Source organism: Brachyistius frenatus, unplaced genomic scaffold, assembly GCF_029030835.1.
Source record: "Brachyistius frenatus isolate BFR_SWC_R1_liver_20210118 unplaced genomic scaffold, ASM2903083v1 Contig_47, whole genome shotgun sequence".
Classification (NCBI taxonomy): Eukaryota; Metazoa; Chordata; class Actinopteri; family Embiotocidae; genus Brachyistius; species Brachyistius frenatus.
In genome coordinates, this window is record NW_027210646.1 from 2572501 (window position 1) to 2592987 (window position 20487).

The 20487-nt window shown below is 44.8% G+C and overlaps 1 protein-coding gene across 5 annotated transcripts in view; it reads right to left on the reverse strand.

Moving 5' to 3' along the window:
• Window positions 1–17669: 17669 nt before the first annotated feature.
• The window catches only part of eya1 (EYA transcriptional coactivator and phosphatase 1), a 64984-nt gene continuing 62166 nt past the window's right edge, over window positions 17670–20487 (reverse strand). For all 5 annotated transcript variants that reach the window (XM_069703691.1, XM_069703692.1, XM_069703695.1 and 2 more), the window contains one exon: window positions 17670–20171. In XM_069703691.1, coding sequence (XP_069559792.1) covers window positions 20091–20171 — 81 coding nt within the window. In that variant the 3' untranslated portion in view covers window positions 17670–20090. The remainder of the gene's footprint in view (window positions 20172–20487) is intronic.

Below are 20487 nucleotides of genomic sequence, written 5' to 3' on the forward strand. Positions count from 1 at the left end.
GATTCTAATCGAGGTGTTATTCGCATACAAACACACGCAGACTCACACAGCGGCTGTGTCTGGGACTCCGTGAATCCCGACGGTAAAAGCCACATTAAAGGTGAGTGTTGTTATTCTGCCTTCAGTCCTGCTAGACTCATCAGTTATCCTCTATGGCCTCCAGGATGTCTGCCATCCCCTCCCCTCCCTCCTGTTTGTTTTAAGAAAAATCCCTCTCTCAAAGTGGGAGTATGGAGTGGGTGCGTCTGACACAAAAGTAAAAACACATCTTTCATGTCTAAATAAATCTGACAAAGAAATGCTTTATGAACTGCCACCTGAAGGTAGTCCTAAAAAGCCGCGGTGAGCAAAGTGGCCATAACGTTTAATCCAATTGGCTTCCTCACTCCAAAACCGTCTTAGCAGATGGTAGGCCGTAATATGAAAGTTATTCACCCACTCACTACGGCAGTACGTCTGTTATATCACCATGTCCTGTTATTCTTTATGGGTTCCATAGGCACTAAAGAGGAGAGAAGTTATTTTCTTTTCATTACTTCTCTCTCTTGGGGGACTGGGAGACTTGGTCCAGCTCTTCCCTTTCAGTCCAGAAATTCTTTTCAATTAAAGCCCTATCCTACCAGATGGTAGAGACATTAGGCCGGTGCTCTGTTGATGTGCCGCCCCTGCAACCGATGGACAGCCATTTCATTTACCAGGCAGTAAATCTTAAGGCACCTAATGCCCCGCTGCACAGGCAGCCAGCGCGCCGACAACACACACCAGCCCGGCCGGAGTGTTACGCCAACTTTTTCTGCGCGATCGTCCACGCTCTCGATCACACATGTATTGTCTTCTTTGCCACGGATCAATTAAAAGGATGAGGTCTAAAAAAAGGACCATTTGTAAAATGGACGTCCTCTAAGAAGTGAAACAGCAGCAGAGAGCATTGGAAGCGTGAATAATTTATCCCGAAACCCTATCACGGTGTTTGTATCAGTTTCCATCATAAAGCTTGGCGAGGGAGAGGAGGGTGGAGGGGAATACATCAGCCTGTGTGACAGGCTCTGCAGGGAGGGTACAGTAGAGGGTCTTCTGGGCAACCACATACACATAAATCCACCGGCTGTCACCGGAGGAAGAGGATGTGAGGAAATGGCACAGTGAGAGCGTGGCATGAGGACCTGGCCAAACCACGTGCATTCGGAGGATCACATCTGTAAGGAGAACAGCTTTAACAGAGTGATAACAAAAGATTTTCATTTTTTAAGTTGATGAAGGTTTCATGTGTTGCATACATTTTTATACACTTTTGTTAAACAAGATACGTCCACTTTACTATGCAGTGTCATGCATGCGAAAGCACCACGATAGCCTGTGAATTAACCCGTGTCATATCTACTGCAACGAGGGGAAAAAAAGTAAAGCTTCTGGAATTGCAATTAATTTGCAGACTTTGTTAAACATTGAATGGTATGCATCTGTCTCAACACAGCTCATAGACATACTGTTCTCAGTTTTGGGGAACTGGGATGAACTTTAGTGCTGTGAGATACATGTAAGGGGGAAGTAGAGCGTCTCTTATTGCTCTCTGTTTTCCTTTTGTGTTTTCACTGACATGATGAAACCATCATTTTGCATTTGGGAGTGAAACTGCTCCGAAGCCATGTCCGACTTCATAATTTAAATACCAGACACCGATTGCTTATCAAAGGAAATTGCCCAAAATGTAAAAAATTTTCGCATGTTTTTGTGTATTGTTTTTGCTTGCTTGAAATAATGAGTGCGTCATAAGAAGCAGAGATGCTCTATGGGCAGTGAGTCGGAGAGGAGGGCGGAAAATGCAGAAATGTATTAAGTTTGATAACACAAACACAAAAACCCACACACAGTTTGCTAAACTGCCAAATGAAGGACAAAAGGAAAAAGACAAAGATAGACTGTAAAGGGGAGGGAGAGAGTTGTTGTCCATGAGGAAAGAAGAGATCTAAAGATTTAGACGTTTCCTGTCGGATGTACACCAAAAGTTTCTCTTGTATGTTGATTTATAGATCTTTATTCTAAGTCTGCTTTGTACAGCTAGGAATTTAAGGATATAATTGTATGATATATTTAGCCTGGCAAAAGCTCAGTCTAATGTAGTGTGTTTTGATGAAGGACATCGTTGCTCATTTGCTACCCATTTCCTGTCACATTTAGAGACTTGTAAAAACAGAGCTCCTGTTGAGTGAGTGAGTGAAAAGCAGCGAGTCAGAGCTCACCTCGACTCTGCGCCGGCCAGTAATCACAGCCTGTAACTCCCACTGTTCCCAGGTGCTGGTTGGAAGAGGAGCTGGGGACTGAGTGGCTGCTACTGCCAGAAGGCTCGCCGCGATCCGCGTCTGAAGCGCCGGCCAAACCTCGCCTGTCCCAGCGGAAAGTGCCATTTTCTGCAAGAGTGAGTGAAAGTCTGGTTTCAGACGGAGAAGGCGGCTTGTTAGGCGGCTCTTTCTTCACCCACTCCTTGTTGAACAGGAGCGCTGGGATACTGGAGGAAATCCCAAAGAGTTGAAAAGAGACTCAGTCAAAACAGAACCCACAACCATTTTCACACACAGTTCTACATGGTAAAGGTTGTTGCAATCACTGTATGTATTAAATGGATGGCTGGGGAGGAAGTTAACCTCATGTCAAGGAAAACTGGCTGATTCAAAATATTCTCCTGTCTGATGAAGTATGAAACTACAACTGAACTAATGCCATTAATCTAAAAACAACATGAACAACATGTTTTAGATTATGCCTTCCAAAAATATGCTTTGAATTTGAATCCACACAGTGTTGACTTTCCTGGTCGATGCAGGAACAGCAGCGTTGTTACCTCAGGCATGCTCTCTGTGTGCCAGACTCCCGCCGGTCCATCTCTTGTCCCTATCTGTCCTGCATGTAACATATGAGACTGGTCTCTGTCTTTTCTTTTTTTTTTTTTTTTTTTTCTTCTCCTTATTCAGACAGAAGGGTTTGAGGGTGAAGTGTCATTTTACTCAGCATCCATAAATAGAACGTGCAGTGCATATCCCAATGGAGGTGAATGCATATCATGTTAGCAGGGCTGAGTAGGTGCTAACCTGCTGCTGGCAACCTCCACACTAAACAATACTTGTTACAGAAAAACACAGAAATTGGATCACTGTTGTGTGAAAAGTGAACTAATGTTATGTGGAGTAAAACACAAGAAAGTGTAACCCAATCGAATGCTTATTGTTGTCAAGTGCTGGTTCCCTTGACAGAATGATATTACAAGTAATTGAATAACAACAAGGACGTCTTTGGGTTTGCATGGTGTGATAAGTCTGATTAAAAATTGGGGAAAATTCTCTGCCTGAATAAAAAAATTATAAAATCAAAACTGTTTCCCTCTCTAAATAAAAAAAAAAAAAAAAAAAACATTAACTGAACTAAGAGATTATTTTGAGTATTTTCTGTTTTCATTTTCATCTGTATTGGAGAGTGACCCAGACATAAAGGGAAATTCAGATTCAGTTAGTGGTGAAAATATGTAAATACAACACGGTTCAAATTAGGTACAATTCGATACTGTCTTTGTTACAGCTTTGCAGTGACAATGCTGTCAGCTACACAGTGTAACTTTAACAAAACAACAAAAAAACAGCCACTGCTTCATGTTAAACTGTTTTAAATGCTGCAATAGCACTTAGTCGAGAATTAAACAACATTTTCGCTAAAATGCTCAGCTAATAGTTGCGCAAGTCGAGAAGATTCATATCTTGGAACCAAATCACAAATGTGTTGTTTGTCATGTTGGCATCATGGAGATACAAATAGTGTGCATTTTGACATCGGCACTGTCACCACCGTGTCTAAAAAAAGAAGTCATGTGACGGGGTACACGGGGTCCCAAAGGGAGGAAGTCCGAGGTGGCTGGATGGAACGAACAGGACTATCACCCGGGAAACTGATGTTTTAGGTTTTAAGTCATTTTTAAGTAACAGAAGTAAGTTTCTTACATAACATAACAAAATTAATTTACATAATCTAAAGTAATTTACGTGAAATATGTAATGTTACTAATGTGGAATTACAGCCCTGATTTTTTTTGTTATTTTTTTTGCTAACCCTGACCCACCAAGTAGTTTAGGTTCCCTAACCTAACCAACCTTACACCTACCAAATTGCTCCATGTCACATTTAACCCAAACCATCATCTGTTTCTCAACCTAACGACATGGTTTTTGATGCCTGAAGCCAAGGAGCCTTGTGAGTATGTATGCGATGAAAGCGGGCTCTAGAAAGGCAGTATTTGCACCATAAGCTGCTGGTCCAACCAGGCCATGTTGCAGCAAAGCTTGTTGAGTATAGTGAATTGAGCAGTCGTTTTTCATTACGTAATTCAACTTGTTATTTTTAAGAGGAAGAATTTATTATTGGTTCTGCCAAAAGTTACATAGTCTGGCTTTAAAGATTGGGGGTTTGGCCGGAGGTTCGTTAAAATAAAGTTAAAGGTAAATATCTCTCTGATAGTATCCCACAGTTTTTTTTTTTTTTTTAAAGTGTTTCCACGGTTAAATCTGTAACAAATTATCTGATCTCAACCATCCTTTTACAGGCTTAACCATTCCAGACCCCTAAATACAGCCTGGGACTTGCGGTTAGTTGAGTAACAATGTGTAAAAATGTCACACATTAAGGCGGCGTCAATTACAGAAACCTCAACATTTCTATTAGCATATAATAGTCAGCCACATTTTCATCTTTGACACGGTACACGCCCTGACATTTACCTGAGCTGGTATTGGAAAGTCAGTCGCAAACCAAAAAAATATCCCGGGGCATCGAACAAGCTGCCTGAGAAACCACTAACAAGCCTGCTTCCTTCCGAAACACCCTCCTCCACCCAGTAAAAGTCTCCGAGCCATGCCAGTGACATAAAGACGTGATAGCTAATATAGTCTTGGCTACCTCGGCGTGCCCCGCAGTCACAAGCCTATTGTTGTCATGCTCTTTTGAAGCCTGGGAAAAATATCAAAGTGTTGGAGGCTGACAGAGCTTTGAACAATTAGATTTTGGCTCGGTGACAGGAAAACCTTAGACAACAGGAGAGGGACTGACAGACGGAGCGAGAAGGACCAGTGTGCATGTGCAGTGATTTTGGCTTTTCCAAATTTCTGACTGATGGGGCGAGGCTCACGGAAGGGCGTGTGTGTGTGTGTGTGTGTGTGTGTGTGTGTGTGTGTGTGTGTGTGTGTGTGTGTGTGTGTGTGTGTGTGTGTGTGTTGGGAAGGGGGGTTGGGGTGGTGGTGGTGGTGGGGGGGGGGGGGGGCAACTCAGATATTACTGTCCCAGAGCATGACAGCTTGACAAGGCAGTCTCCATTTGAAGCTTTACAGGAAGGAGCAAGGCGCTCACAAGCCCTGGCACATGGGCGAACTGCTACAGGTAGACATGCAAACGCGCAGCAATATGGACACACACCCAAACGCATATAGACATGCTCAGGAATGCGTGTCAGTCTGCAACGCAGCGTTACAAAAGGGACTCGGAGAGAGCAAGACAGGCCAGGGTGGATGCCAAAGACCTCCAATCATCCCATTTCCAATATAGAATCGGGCCCTGTCAAATTGGCATCCGCTATCTGACAGGCCGAGCAAGAGAGGAAGAGAAAGAATGGCAGCGGAAGAGAGCGAGAAAAGAGGAGTGTCCGGTCAAGCTAAAGCCTGCGCTGCTCTGCTGTTCCCAGCCAATGCAGGAAATGAAGAAATTGGATCACATCAAAATATGCAAGCCCTATCATCCTGAGCACACCTTTCCAAAGGCCACAGACAAGCCAACATAGGATTTAGGAGATTAACCTTTTGCCAGATGAAACAATTTTATGGAGTTGATTAAGAAATGTGTTTTAGCGATGAGCAAAAAAAAATGCACTGATGACGACAGCAAAATAAACCAAACGTCTCGCAGGCAGTCGGCGGGACTTGCCAACCAACATAAAACGTCCCTAAAAGGAGATTATGAAACGATAATCAAACAATCGCACCAAAGAAGAACAAACACTAATCACTGTTTTCGATGGTTTCAGCAATGTGCGTCACAGGCACCGATGAGGGGAAGAGAACGAGGCATTCAAAGCCGTATTTTTTTTTTTTTACTTCAGCTGAAGCGAAAGAGTCTTCAGCTCGCAACACCTATCACCTATCACCTATATCACTGCTTTAGAGGTGAAATACGCTTGATTTTCCATTTCAAAATCTTTCAAAATGAAGCAAAATTGCCAGAAAATGATCCCGCCCCGTCCGCCGACACCGCCCCGCGCCTCAACAGGTGCCAGCGGCTCATCGGAGTTTCCGGTCTGGCCCTCAGACCAACATAAGCGAATGCAAATGCGCATAAAACAAGCGCGTCCGTTTATTTTACGAAGTCTTTACTGAGTCGTCGAGTCTTTAATAAATCAATCAAAAGTGAATTTGAGTCAAATAAAAACGATTTACCTGTGACATGTTTGGAAAGATTCACGTTGTCGATGGGATGGAAAGGGGGGCGGGCGGGGTGGGCGGTGGTGTGTGTGTGTGTGTGTGCAGAGAGAAGTGCAGAAAGTATCGAGGGAAAGAATAGATGGATGGCGGATGGGCGGGAGCAGGGGGACGGCCATAAATATATAACACCAGCAACAACTGTGAGAAGAGGAAGCGTGCATGCGATGGTTTTGTAGCAGGTGGGGCTGTTTCCCTCTTAGCGCGCAGTGATTACTGTTGGCTCTGATCCACTCAGCCCCGCAGCTAGCAAAACATTATCTATGGCTCAGTGAGTTCCCTTTTATTTGATTTGATCTCTTTTCTTCCAGGTCTGAGAGTTGCCGTGGTTCCGTGACAGAAACCCATAACGCATGCACACTTTGAAGACTTAAAAGTTTGAAACACGTCGTCATAAATCCCACCGTAGTTTACAAGACTGCGCGTATTATATGATGTTATGGAAGGAAAAGTACATTTAGGAAGTGTAAACATACGTAATGCGGTAGATCATCCGTGCCATAATCAGGGAAGCGAAACTCCGGGCCAGTTTGAGAAACACACACAAGAGTGCTCATTGGCTAAAAAAAAAAAAATTATAAATCAGTCTGTGACATATACAGATACACAAAGAACATTTATGATGATTTGTACATGTTTTTCTCACTGCATCACAACTGTTCATTTTTAAGCAGCGGTGCCCTAAATAAATCGTATTTGTAAAAAAAAAGATGAGTATTATTCTTTTTTTTTTTATTGCAGCTTCTTAGAAACTGTAAATTTTTATTGGGTACACTCTTAAAGTGTAAAAAGAAAAAAACTCACACATGGGTATCAGCTGGGTTTCATTCCTCTCTCTTTTTTTTTCTTCTTCCTCCTTTCAGTTCCTCTCTTCATTGAGACGTGGGGAGCTCATAAAGAGGCAGAAAGGATCTGGGTGATGTAATTTGCTCTTAGCGTCAGTGAGGAGCAGTCCGGTGATTTAGCAGGAGTGTGCTGAAGACATGACAGAGACTAATTGCTTTCATTAATCACGTTTTGCCGGGCCTATTCCGAGGTAAACTAATTGAAATCCTCTTACCTGTCAGGGCGCCAACCATTGTGCGCCCGGCAGGAATCGCAGAGAGGGGGGAGGGGGGGGGGGGGGAGGGAGGGGAGGGAGTGCGGGGGGGGGGGTAAAGGTGCAGAGAAAGAGTGCAGGAGAAGGAACAGGCAGGAAATGAAGCTTTAACTACAAATAAACCATGTCTTTGTCTAGACAAATCTCTTTTCAAGCCGTAATGCTCTCTGAAATGTGTTAATGTCATGTAAAGTCTTTCAGAGGGCTGCGGAGCTGAGGAGAAGCCAAGCGCAAATGTGGCTTGGGAAGAAAGGCTCTTTTCCAGCATAAAATACCAAATCAAATTATTTCCCGGGTCCAGCTGCCAGTGGCGTCGGAGGGAGAGAGAGGCTTTAGGCCTTAATACCTTTGTGTGTGACAGGGGCCATTACTGAGGCCCCTTTATGGTGGAACACAACAGAGACATCAGAACAGGCCGATCCCTGCAGACAGATGGAGGGACAGACAGACGGTGGAGAGACAGAGAGGAGTGCATTCTCTGGAAAGCTTGTAAAGTACAATGTAGGAATCAATTGCTTTCACCGTCACTTTGTACCGAAAACTGGAGCCTTGAGAATGGCTGGCTGGTATCTGCCTCCAAATATGAAGAGAAGCAGGCGTTCAGTAGACATTTTGTAAATTTAGAATAAATTGCAAAGAGTAATTCTCCTTTAAGCAAATTAAAGCTTCATTCACAACCTAGAAGTTGCTGAAGAACCGAACCGGACGGAGCCAGTTTATTAGGTGAACTTATTAAAGCACGTGGCAGCGTTGACCTGCATTCACCTGCTAATGCCATTTCAAGGTCGGAGCAAATGATTTATTTCCTTCTAAAAGTTGAACAAAGAACTTCATTATCAATAAACCAAACGAACGAGTCTTCTTTCTTGTCTCAGGCCCTCAGAAAACCGTCAGAGAAGTTGGCTGGGTGGATATTTTTCAAGAATCTAAAAATGTGAAAGCGTTTCTTTTCTTCGACTATTTCCCTCCCTTTCCACAGTCTCGTGATTTAGCTCTGAAGTTTTACATCTTTTTTTTTTTTATTTTTTTTTTTATATCGCAGTGATAAATGCATGCGCACATATTATTTTGTACTTGTCAAATGAATCGATTTTATTCAGTCTTTTCTTCAGAGCATCAAAAAAAGCTCACGGACCTGCACGTCGAATCTGCCCATACCTGCTCACCTCACAACATGCTGCACCCTGCCGCCAATCAACAAAGTACAATATACATCAGGTTGGATTTAAAGAAATGCTCGCACCTGCGCGCGCGCACGCACGCACGCACGCACGCGCACACACACACACACACACACACACACACACAAAGACATACACACACACCTCTTTTTGGCAGTGGTATTCAGGAGTTGCATAGAGGACAAATCCAAAAGTGATTGCCGTGTGAAAGGCCCTCCTCCTGCCTTGAGAGCGCGTCTCCAGTTACGAGGTCACAGACAATTAGAGAGAGAGGATCAGACAGCTCCACTGTTGTCATGGTGCTGCGTAGTGACTCTCCAGCTCCGCGCACACGCACACACATGTGCGCCGCTAAGTTTACAGCGATAATCTATACGAAACACACGCAGCTATTCAACCATGTGCAGTGCCTCGAATACTCTTTGATCGCATGCAAAACCCAAGTATGGCGAGCAATGCTGTAAACATTTGTGCGTGCGTACACACACACACACACACACACACAGATACATCTCACAGCCTTCTATTGCCGTCAGCTAACACCTTGCACTTCCTCTTTTCGCCCCCCCCCCCCCCCCCCCCCCCCTGACCCAGACGAACACTGCCAGTGGCTACGAGAACAGACATTTCTCGAGAGGTGAATGTAATTCAAGGTTCAGGAATGAATTTATTCGCCAAAAAAATATTATCTGCTGATCTGCGGGGTGTTCGCTGCTTCCTGAACACCTCTTGTCACTGCGCTGCCTTCCCGTGCGGTGCAGCGAGGAGGAGAAGGGCCTGCGGGGACACGGGCCGACTCCAGATCTTATCGCCGCTGCCATCCCGTATTGAGTTACATCCATTTTTTTTAATTTAGCATACTGGGAGACAAGTCAGCATTCACAATGAAGCCTTTATGATCTGCGTCAACCCGGTGCCAGGGACGAGTATTTCTCCCCATCACTCGTGCGTGTATTAACAGACGGACAGAGATCCCGCTACTTAAGCTTTGACATCACACAGTAAAAACATTTTTTTTTTTATTTAGGAGGCTCACAATGTTACATTTTTGATGAGGTTTTGATTCGAACGTATTTCGATTTCTTGATATTCCAGGACAAACAAAACATTTTTTTTTCTCCTTCACTATTCGCTCTCCCACAGCACGAGCTTTCAGTAACAAAAGAGGCATGTTTCGATGTGGAGTTTGTAGCGCTTCTTAAAGCGAAGCAGTCTTTTGATTTCACACAGAAACAAAAGCAGGTTTCTCCTCATTACCTAATTTATTGTTGCATTTGGTAAATACAAGCTGCCTGTTTTTTTTTTTTTTTTATCTTCCCCGCTTTGTGGGAACAGAATCTGTAAAACGGTGTAAAATATCATATATTATTAATAGTTTGAAGACAGTTGAAGACAATCAGCGTGTTTTGCTGAGATTATGCTCTCTGAAGTAACAGGTTTTCTTTCCCTGACCATTTTTCTATTTTAACCGAGCACACGTATGAGCTTTACCGCTGTAGTTATCTGTTTATCTGCAGCATGGTAATGTTTGCGGTGCACTGACACGTGGAGAAACCCGAAGATTGACTGACCTGCAGTGCCTGCTAACGGTTGCTGCGCTATGTTTAGAAAATCACTGTTGGTCATCCATACATGCATTACTTTTTTTTTTTTTTTTTTTTTTTTACCTCGCTAACCTTTACAGTGTAGCAGTAATAGGCCTAGCGGCTTTTTGTCACCATCAATATCCTTCCAGTAGGCAAAGTGTTGACGTGAACTGGCGTTGGCTGTGCGGGCCAGGTGGTCCCGAGCACCGCATGAACCACCTGAAACAATTAACATAGTGAACTCTGTCAATGCTCTGATTCGCTCAGCTGGTGATTCAGAGGAAGAGTCATGAATTATGGATTGGGGTTTAAATACCTCTCGGCCTCTGTTTTATTCAGCCCCGCAGGATGCCGGCCTTCAGATTATGCGGGCTGTGAGAGCTGCGACTGCCGGTGGCTGGAAACGCCGCTCAGAGCGCTCCGTCGGATTTGACAGTAAAATCGTGAGTGAACATGTTTGTCCTTCGATACGGGGAGGCGCGGCGGGACAAGCCGGCGTCCCCCATCATCGACTGTACCTGCTGCTAGCGTGCTCGTTCAGGGCGGAGATATAAACGGTGAGGGAAGAGGGTCAGCGGGGGTTGGCGATGGAAGGAGGGCATCCCGCGTGGTGAATGTGGGGTGTGTGTGTGTTGCAGGGCAGCTGGGGGCACAGGGGAAGGGGGACGGGTGAGGTGTGGGAGGGCGGGGGCGGTGGGGGGGGGGGGGTTTGGAGTGGTAGGGGGATTGGGAGGGGAAGGGGGGGGTTGGTTTCCTGTTCCCCAAATTCCCAGCTCCTGTCTGCAGAGCAGGTACACAAAGCCTCCCTTGAAGGTTTTGGAGACGGGCGGCGGGATGAAACACAGCCCCTGATGGTTAACAGATCTGTCCCCCTGGACTCCCCACCACCACCACCACCACCACCACCACCACCACCCACCCCACCACCTTCCTTCCCTCCTTTCCCCTCCCACACCGCTAGCCACTGCTGCGTTTGTTTACACTCTCCCAAGCCTTTTTAGCATTTTCTGGCCGGGGCCGATGGACTTGGCGGGCCTCCATGCTGCTGATTGCCATATTCCCAGACCAGAAATGTCACTTACCACTTTACTCCCCTTCATCCGCCAGTTAAACCCTTTGTAATCCCCCAGAAGAGCAGAGTCACCCAGGATATAGAATATTTTCTCCTGTCCCAGTGGCTCCTCACACCGTGCTGCCCAAACATCCCCCTCCGTGTCCCCGGCTCAGACAGAGGCAGGGCAAAGAGACCCATTTCAGCCAGCTGGAACGGGACATTAACATTCCTACTGAGGCTCTGTGGGCTCAAGAAAATATGGAGCCAGACCAAAGAAAAGATACCAAGTGGCCTAAAACTACTATTGTGTGGCTCTTTTCAAAACACACTGTCCTTCTCAGTTACTGTTCGCATGTTTAAATGTTGGTCACCCAAATTGTAAACTAACCTTTTTTTCTTTTTTCCATTTAGTTCAAGTAGAATCTAATGATGAATGGTTTTCAGTGATCCTTATTTGAGGTTATACTACAATAGCGGTAATATATTTTTGCTGCTCAGAGCTTTAAGGTCACAATGCATATTTCAACGGGGCTCAGTTCGTGACCAAACAACAGACCTCTGGAGTATTTCTCTGATCTTGGCTAAATACAGTTGCACCCAGAGGTCGCGCATCAAGCTAACACATCTCAGTCTAGTTTGTCCACTGAAATACTCGAATCACATAAACTGACCCTTTAATCACTTTGGGAAAACAGGCACAGAGAAAAACTAAGTAAGTTTAATGAGCAGTATGATGGCTGTAGTGACATATAGGATCCCCCCCCCCAAAAAAACAAAACAAAACAAAACTGGCAAACAACGTGAAAGGCCCTCTATGGAGCCAGTTTGTCCATTCTGGGCTACTGTAGAAACATGACTCCATGGAAATGGACCTTCTCCTTACGTAGCTATTAAGAGCTCATTCTGAGGTAATGAAAACACAACGATTCTTACTTTCAGGCGATTATACCCAAATGAAAACATAATTATAAATATTATATTGCATTTGTGTCAATAGATCCCCCCCCTAAATCTCACACACTGAACACTTAATCATCGCCGCTGCAGTAGCATTTCAGGACATAAAACAGCAGCATGACAGCTTCAGGGTTATGAGAAAAAAAAAAGAAAGAATCTAATGAGCAAGAACATACAGCCCACCTAAGAACCAGGCTTCACCTAAACTTCATTTCTACTCGTAGAAAAAAAAAAAAATATGAGCGGAGAACGGAAACATCACCCATGACTTATCGAGCAAAAACAAGCCGAGGTGGGACGCGAGGCTGTTTTATGAACGGATGACATCGAGTTTATTAAAAAATGGCTCGTAGGCTCTTTCTCGTGCCAGACGAGAGGGAGCTTGGCCCGGGTCCGAGACCTAACCGGGGAGAGCTGGCCCAATTAACACCCGAGAGGGAGGTCCTTGCAAACGTGCACACGCGCGCACGCACGCACACGCACACACGCGCACACACACACACACACACACACACACACACACACACACACACACACACACACACACACACACAGGGAGGTCTGAAGGGGCTGCAAAATAAACCCTCAGGGACCCGGTAGCTCACAGCTCACGAGTTAGCTAAGAAGTCATGCACGTGCACACTACACACACACACACACACACACACACACACACACACACACACACACACACACACACACACACACACACACACACACACACACACACTCTCAGTTGTGGGGTGGCTTTAGCTTGCCATATAAATCCCTGCCACTCACCTTCAAATGGAACGGTGCGGTGGGCCCAGTAAATACGAGGGAGTGTGTGTTTGACCACAGGCGCAGGTGGAGCTGCGGTGTTCGTCGTTCCAGCTCCGGCCCCGGCAACGCAACGCCAATCCTGACGACTCCAACGCCGCGTCCTCGCAAACAACTCCGCAATCAGAAGAACGCACGCGAGTGAAATTCAAACACATCTCGGCTTTTAATATATATTTATGAGTGGATTTCAGCAACTCCAGCTGAGGCCAGGGTGGGACAGATGCACGATGACTCCATCCACAACTGTACCTCACTGCTGTATTTAAACAGTACGGGCTGTGCCAAAACAACTACTACTTCTGGTAAAATTTACACATAGCTTGCAACAGTAAATGCTGGGAAATCCTGATACAATATTTACCTCATGCAGCATCCCCCGGGGTAAATGATGGTCTTTTCTTCAGCTGGTGGCTCACAAGCTTTAATGATGAGGAAACGCGTGACGCTGTGGCCGCATAACCGCACCACGAACACACAGAGTGCTACGAAGGGAAACAAACAAAAAAAAAAACAACCAAATATTACCATACTTCAACATTGCACGGCACTGTACCGCCTTCCAGCAGTGACGTATATTCAAAGATTTTTGTCGTGGACCTCTGAAAATGAATTCCTATTTATATCCTCGTAATGAAATTCCATTTTTAGCAGCACTCCTTCACTTCACTTTATTAATGACAATCCGATGGAGTGCTTGCGCGTCTGTTCAACTTCCCGTGTGTTAACGCGCACTCGCCCTTATCCCGCTGGTTTGTTTTTGAAGAAGCAGCTGAATTGCAAAACATGTGCGGTAACAATTTACCGTGCAGCGATAACACAATTACGAGAAAGTTACTTGATAGATTTGAAGAAAAATGGCCCAAGGATATCTTGTTAAGACGAAATTACAAACACGTTTTCAAATGGAGCCTGGTTGTGACCCCGGACCTCAAGTAAAAAGCAAAGATATCAAGAAATCAAAGATTCTCAGTTGCACAGTTGGGAACAGGAATCCTTCCTCCGGCCATTGAAATTGGCAGATTTAAAAACATCCAAGGAGGACAACGGGCTGTGTGACTTATGTGATTTAGGAGAAGTTGAGAATGAATTACTTGTTCTTCTGTTTTTGTCATTGTTACAACGACTTAAAAATATCTGTGAAAGGAAATCACAAAATGCTTCGGGGGCGCTGAGTGAGACAGATAGAAACGCTTATAATACTTCCTGTCGGACTTTGCTGCTAAAGTTTGGAAAACAATGTCGGGATGTATTTGTTTAAAACCGTTTGAAGTTTAGGTTGTTACTCCGGTTCTGGTTTCTTTTTTTCTTTTTTTTCCCCTTAATAAAGATGTCACAAACATTGTGCATGACACAATAGTCTCAATAATGGAATCGAATCGTACACAAAATGCAGCTTTAAGTGAAGCATGCTTTACTTTATGTATGTCGGTTGCTGCTGAACACAGAAACACTGCAAAAACAACCGTCCTTACTCTCACTAGCGAGCTCAGTTTCCCCACGGAGTTAACCAGCTGTTTACGACAGAGCTTTTGGTTTCTAACTAGTTAGTTTTGCCAGCTTACACGTTCCCATTTAAAACCACAAAACATTGACGAAAAAGGTGCAATAACGTCGCCAAATACTGCTCACAACATGAAACGAAATACTTACCAACTTTGTGCTCATACTGGCCAGCTGCTAAACTAACAACAACTACCACATTTTTTGTTTTTTTTTTTTTTTTTTGTGGCTTCGTCCTTATTTCTACTACCGGGATCACTCTTTCAAAACAAAAGCTCGACAATCAAACTTCGCAATAAAAGTAACAAGATTAGCCGTTAACAGATTTCAGAAAATGATTATTAAATTAAGAAACGTGGAAAAACAATAAACTATTCGAACATGACGGGCCACGCTAAAGGTCATTTTCACCTCTTCTTGTGGGGGCCTGAATGCGAGCGTGTAACTAGCCATCGCCGACCTCTACGCGACACAACTCACTTTGCAAGCCCATTAACACCCACGACCAATTTTTTTTCTTTTTTTTCTTTTGACCAATCAGGGCCTCCACCAACATACAGTAATAGCATGTCACAGTCTTGATTCGCTTGAGAATGCCTCGCCCGTATTGGACGGGCATAGTTGTGGACACCCAGCCCCTCAGGAGCTGACAATCCTGGCCGGGATCCCTGGCATCCGCAGCTTCCTGATTACCAGCTGTCTCTGCCCAGCTCTGTCTGTCAAATCCCGGTAACTGAGAAATAAACAAACAGTAAACAAAGGGCCTAGTTTAGCACCGCCGCTCGCCACAGCACGACAACAGGTTTGCCACTCTCGCTGCCTGGGAAGAGCTGTTAAAAAGCCTTTCTTCCATCTTCAAACCACTTGATGAAGGATTGCAATCAGTGAACGGGGAGCTTGTCTGTGCTGCCTCAAGACGCGCTGCGTCGGCCGAACCCAAGAATAAAGAAATACGGAGCGAAATAACCCATCAGCATGTGGTTCTGGTTCTCAGATTGAACAGGAACTCTCTGCAGCTCCGCTGAGGCTTTGTTTCTACTTCTCCCCCATTCCCTCTCTTTCTTATTGTCTCAATCTGTGGACATCTGCTCGCTACAGAGACAAATTCCCCTAACTTGAGACACACTAGCCACCAAGAGAACACAGGCCTATTAATAGGCTTCCTGCTCGTAAAAGAGCTGTGGATGTGGATCAGGTTTTTTTTATTTTTTATTTTTTTTTTGGGGGGGGGAGGGGGGGAGTTTGATATGCATGTAATACAATATTAGTTCAATTGTGATGCACCGTCAGAGGCCCCCCTCTATGGAAATCTGCATGAAATCACTGTCTGGGCAAGGTCGTAAATCACCAATGGCGTTGTTTATTATTGCAGTACAGTTTTATGGAGGGCGGGCAGTTCGCTGGGACGTCCCGGAGAGGAATGCCCAACACAGGACCTGCAAGGTAATGGCCCCTTTATTTCCACGAGGGGGTTGGCAGGAGTTCAGTGAAGATCAGGCCTCTTGAGAATTACATGGTTACCGTTGAGCCTGATTAAAGCCCGGGAACACGCATGACATATTCACCGGGCTGCCACCAGATCATACATATCACGTCGAGGGATGATAAATCTCGGCAGAAGCCAAAGCTCCGACGGCGGGTTGCGAGTCAGGTACAGGAGACAGAAAAAACAGACACAATCTAGGTTCGAGTTTAATTCCTTTCTGCTTCGTACGAGCAGCCAAGAGCGGCTGGCCGGCGTGCATCAACACCCACTTCTTCTTTCGCAAAATGTCTGGTCTGGTCGCGTCTGACTATTCCTGCCAGGTCTCTCCGAGCATCGGGAAAACTTATCAAAGAGAACAGACCTCTATTCTGTGAGAGAGCAGCACCGCTCTCCTCCAGAGAGAGAGAGAGAGAGAGAGAAGCAAGCCAGTCAGAACCTCAGACACTACTTAGTCTTTCAGCTGTTCAGAAGTGGGAAAAGCACATTAGGGGTCATTGTGCCGGTGCATTCCAATGGTAGCGGGCCGACTTGCTTTGTCCAGCCTGGCACACACACACACACACACGCACACACACACACACACACGCGCGCGCACGCACACACACACACACCTCAAGCCGGCCGTCACTCCCATTCCATCTGAAAACATAATTGATCTGGATATCAAGCGGGCCGAGCGGCTCCCAAATAAAATTCCACGCATGCTTAATTCCCCAGCGTGGTTTTGGAGGCCGGACCTCTTTCCTCCCCTGTCCGGGGCATTGTGTTACACGCCGGACTCTCTTAGCTGCGACCACCTCGTAAAATCAGGCTTATAAATACTTTTTTTCGTGTGTTATTTAAACTAACTCGGCTCTGGATGGATCGGAGCGGGTACGATATATGTAAATTATGCATGGGGAGGGGGAGGGGGGGAGCCCCCCCCCCCCTGTGAACGCTGGTACTATGGAACGACTCTAAATATTGGGTTAGGTACTGGCTCGAGTTCAGGAGCCTAAAGACTGCACGATGCATGTTCGCCACTGTTGAGGCTATCGAGCACATGTAGTTTCCGTCTCACGTGAATTGTGAAAAATGTCTAATGAAGCCACACGCGGCCGCAAAAAATATAAACAACGTCCTTTGAAAAAGTCTGATTAATTACAGCAAAACAGTCACAAACCCCATGATTATGATGCAGACGTGACCTGGATCTAAAAAAATATATATATATTTTATAGGAGCTATTGTGTGCATTTTAAAGGACGTGATTATTATAAAGCACATGGATATATGATGTTGTTTAGTCTGCGCCAGCTCCAGTTTCTGGCTGCAGCGTCATCAGTCATCTGTGGCCTCGGAGGGAGACAGTGACGCTACCGTGGCGATATTGATAATTCAACGTTTTTTTTTTTTTTTTTTTCAAATATTAAGGCCTTTAAAAAAATGTGTTTGTTTTATGTTGTAGTTTTAAATTTAAAAAAACTGAGAGCGACATGTAACAGTTCACAAATCAGTTTTATTAATTTAAACACAATCAAATAATAATGTCAAAAACATCTGTACACATATTTTGCAGACACAACAATCTTTTGCGTTTTCACAATGAGGCCCATGTAGTGTAAAGTATTTCCAGTTTGCATTTATGATTGCAACATAATAAAAAAAAAAAAAAAAGAAGAAAAAAGCGTGCTGTATGAATCTATAAAACATTTCCTCTATTTACCTACCATTACCTTGATCTAGCAGCAATACGTAGATACCCCGGAGGGTGGCGGGGAGAAGTTGTTTCTAGAAGACCGGAGGGGTGTGTCGGGCGGGGGGGGGGGGGGGGGGATCTGAATTGAAATGTAAAAGGCCAACAGTGATCATGTGCAAAGGAGGGAAAAATTAGAAACACGACAAAGCCGGTTTCCATTTAAGAAATTCACAGTCGATAGCACATGTCCTGTATGTTCACGAACCCCTCGAAGTTAGTGGCTTTTCACTCACTGTTAATTATGGTTTCCTCATCCACAGACGTAGAAGCGCTACGAAAAGGGCTCCGTGGATTTCAGCTACTTCAAACAGGGACACATGTATTTCCAAAGTCGAAATAAAAACACTACATCATACAAAATTACGCTTGCTGTACAAGAGTTGTTATAGTGCTTGTATAAAAGATAATAAAACCTATTCAAGCCTGCTTTTTTTTTTTTTTTTTTTTTTTTTTTTTTAAATATCAGATTCACTCAAATTTGTCATTAAAATGGCTCTCAGAGGGGGCGGGGGGCGGGAGGGGGTTGGAGGAGGGAGGGGGGGGAGGAAATTGCCATTTGCCATCTAATTGAAATCCTTATCAGAAGTAAGTTTGCTTTTAAACGTATGGGGTCAGGGCTGCAAGCTGGTGAAATGCCATCAGGACACGAGTTGTGAGCCACCTGTCTGAATAACTAAAAAAAAAAAAAAAAACTAAAAAAAAAAACGCTTTCCCTTTGAAATATGTGTCTAAAAAGGACTTACAGAAGAGGAGACCTGTAATTCTATATAAAGATGAAGTTTCCTGTAAGGAGGAGAAACATCACAGAATCAAAAGAAAGGTCCTTGACACTTGACATCCATGCTTTTGGTCTTGACAAAACAATGAATCACAAAATCCCATTATCTACACATTTGTTTACCGAACTTAACACATCAACACTTTTCAGGCGTCGCACAAGCTTATGTGCGAAGGGATGCCTTTTTATTTTATTTTTTTTATTTTTTTTTTATACTTCAATGAAAAAGCATTGCCACCTTTCAAGAGCATGTACCTAAATGAATATAGGAAGGAATAGTCCAGTGATTACAAACTTACACACACAAAAAAAAAAAAAAAAAGATTTCCTCTGTACACGATTGTCTCAGCATTGTAAATAAAGTTTTTTGTTAATTTTCTTTAAATTACTAGAAAATCCCGCCCCTTTTTTTTTGTTTTGTTGTTGTTGTTGTTGTTGTTGTTGTTGTGTTTCTTCCATAAATGTCTTCCTCTCGCTGCGGTTGGAAATCAATAGTACTTTGTAAAAGGCACGAGTCTTTTGTAGTCGAGGTGCCATTCTCAGTGGCACGGTGCCGCTCACAAAGTCTCTGTTCATAAATAAGAAGCGCAGGACTCCCCGGGCCGACGCTTGACAGAGGAGCAGTCGCTTTGTCTGTCTTGTCCCGTGATGGAGTGGTGTGGGAGGGGGGTGGGGGGTGGGGGGGTTGACTACAAAGTAGGTAAACGGATAAGGAGCGGAAATAAAAAGGGAGGTTGAAGAGCAGAGAGAGGGGGGACGGGACGGAGGGGGGACGGGACGGAGAAATGTCACCACCAGTAGTCGTGGGCCTGCGGTTTACTGGAGCCGAGCTGTGTGGCGAGGCGAGGCGAGGCGAGGCGAGGCCATCAGTAGCTCGGCTCTCCTCACAGGTGTGAACCCTGACAAGAGTCCCGGCACAAACAGGGGGGCCGTAAAACACTTTTGACAGCTTCAGAAAGCGGCCAATTCACAGTAACCAGGGCAAGCAGCTGCAGCGCCGTAAATTCACCTCTCCCTCCTTCGCGTCGCGGAGGCAAAGAAAAAGAAAAAAACAAAACTTTAGGGTTAAGACGATGTGTGACTGTATGTCAGCACATTAACCGTGTGCTCGGCCTCTCTCTCTCTTTTTTTTTTTTTTCCTTCCTCCATTCTCCTCTTCTTTTCCTCCTACGTAGTGAAAGACAGACGCCAGGCAGCACGGAGGAGGGGGTGGGGGGGGGGGTTTTTTTTTTTTTTTTTTTTTTTGTCTGAGCTGTAGTCTGCGGCAACAAGCGGTGGGAGGGGCGGGCGGGCGGGGGGGTGGGGGTGTGTGACTGGAGGGCGAAGGTGAAAGGTTGCGCGGTGTGCTGAGGCGGAGCAGGGTGTACGACGGTGGTGTCAGTGCTACAAGTACTCCAGGTCGAGAGCATGGTGGAGGGCCATGAGGTCTGAATGGCTGGAGATCCTCCAGAAGGGCATGTTGTGCTGTGGGAGGAATAAAAAAAAAAAAAAGCATCTTCTTTAGTTTCACTTGAACATCAAATTCAGACTTCAACCGAGCTCAAGGACCCAAAATAGTCAATCGACAGATCAGGGAGATCGCAGAAAATGATGGTAGTCGAAATAGTTTTTAGTCATTCTTTTAGTTTTATATTTTCAGAAAAAAATGTTCCATGAAACACGCTCCCAACACGTAGCATAAAAAAGGACAAATTTAACTTTCAGAATTAACTGAACAGATTTGTCATTACTCCGCAAAGATACGCTATAAACTTTGTATTAAACCTTTCAGTTATTTATG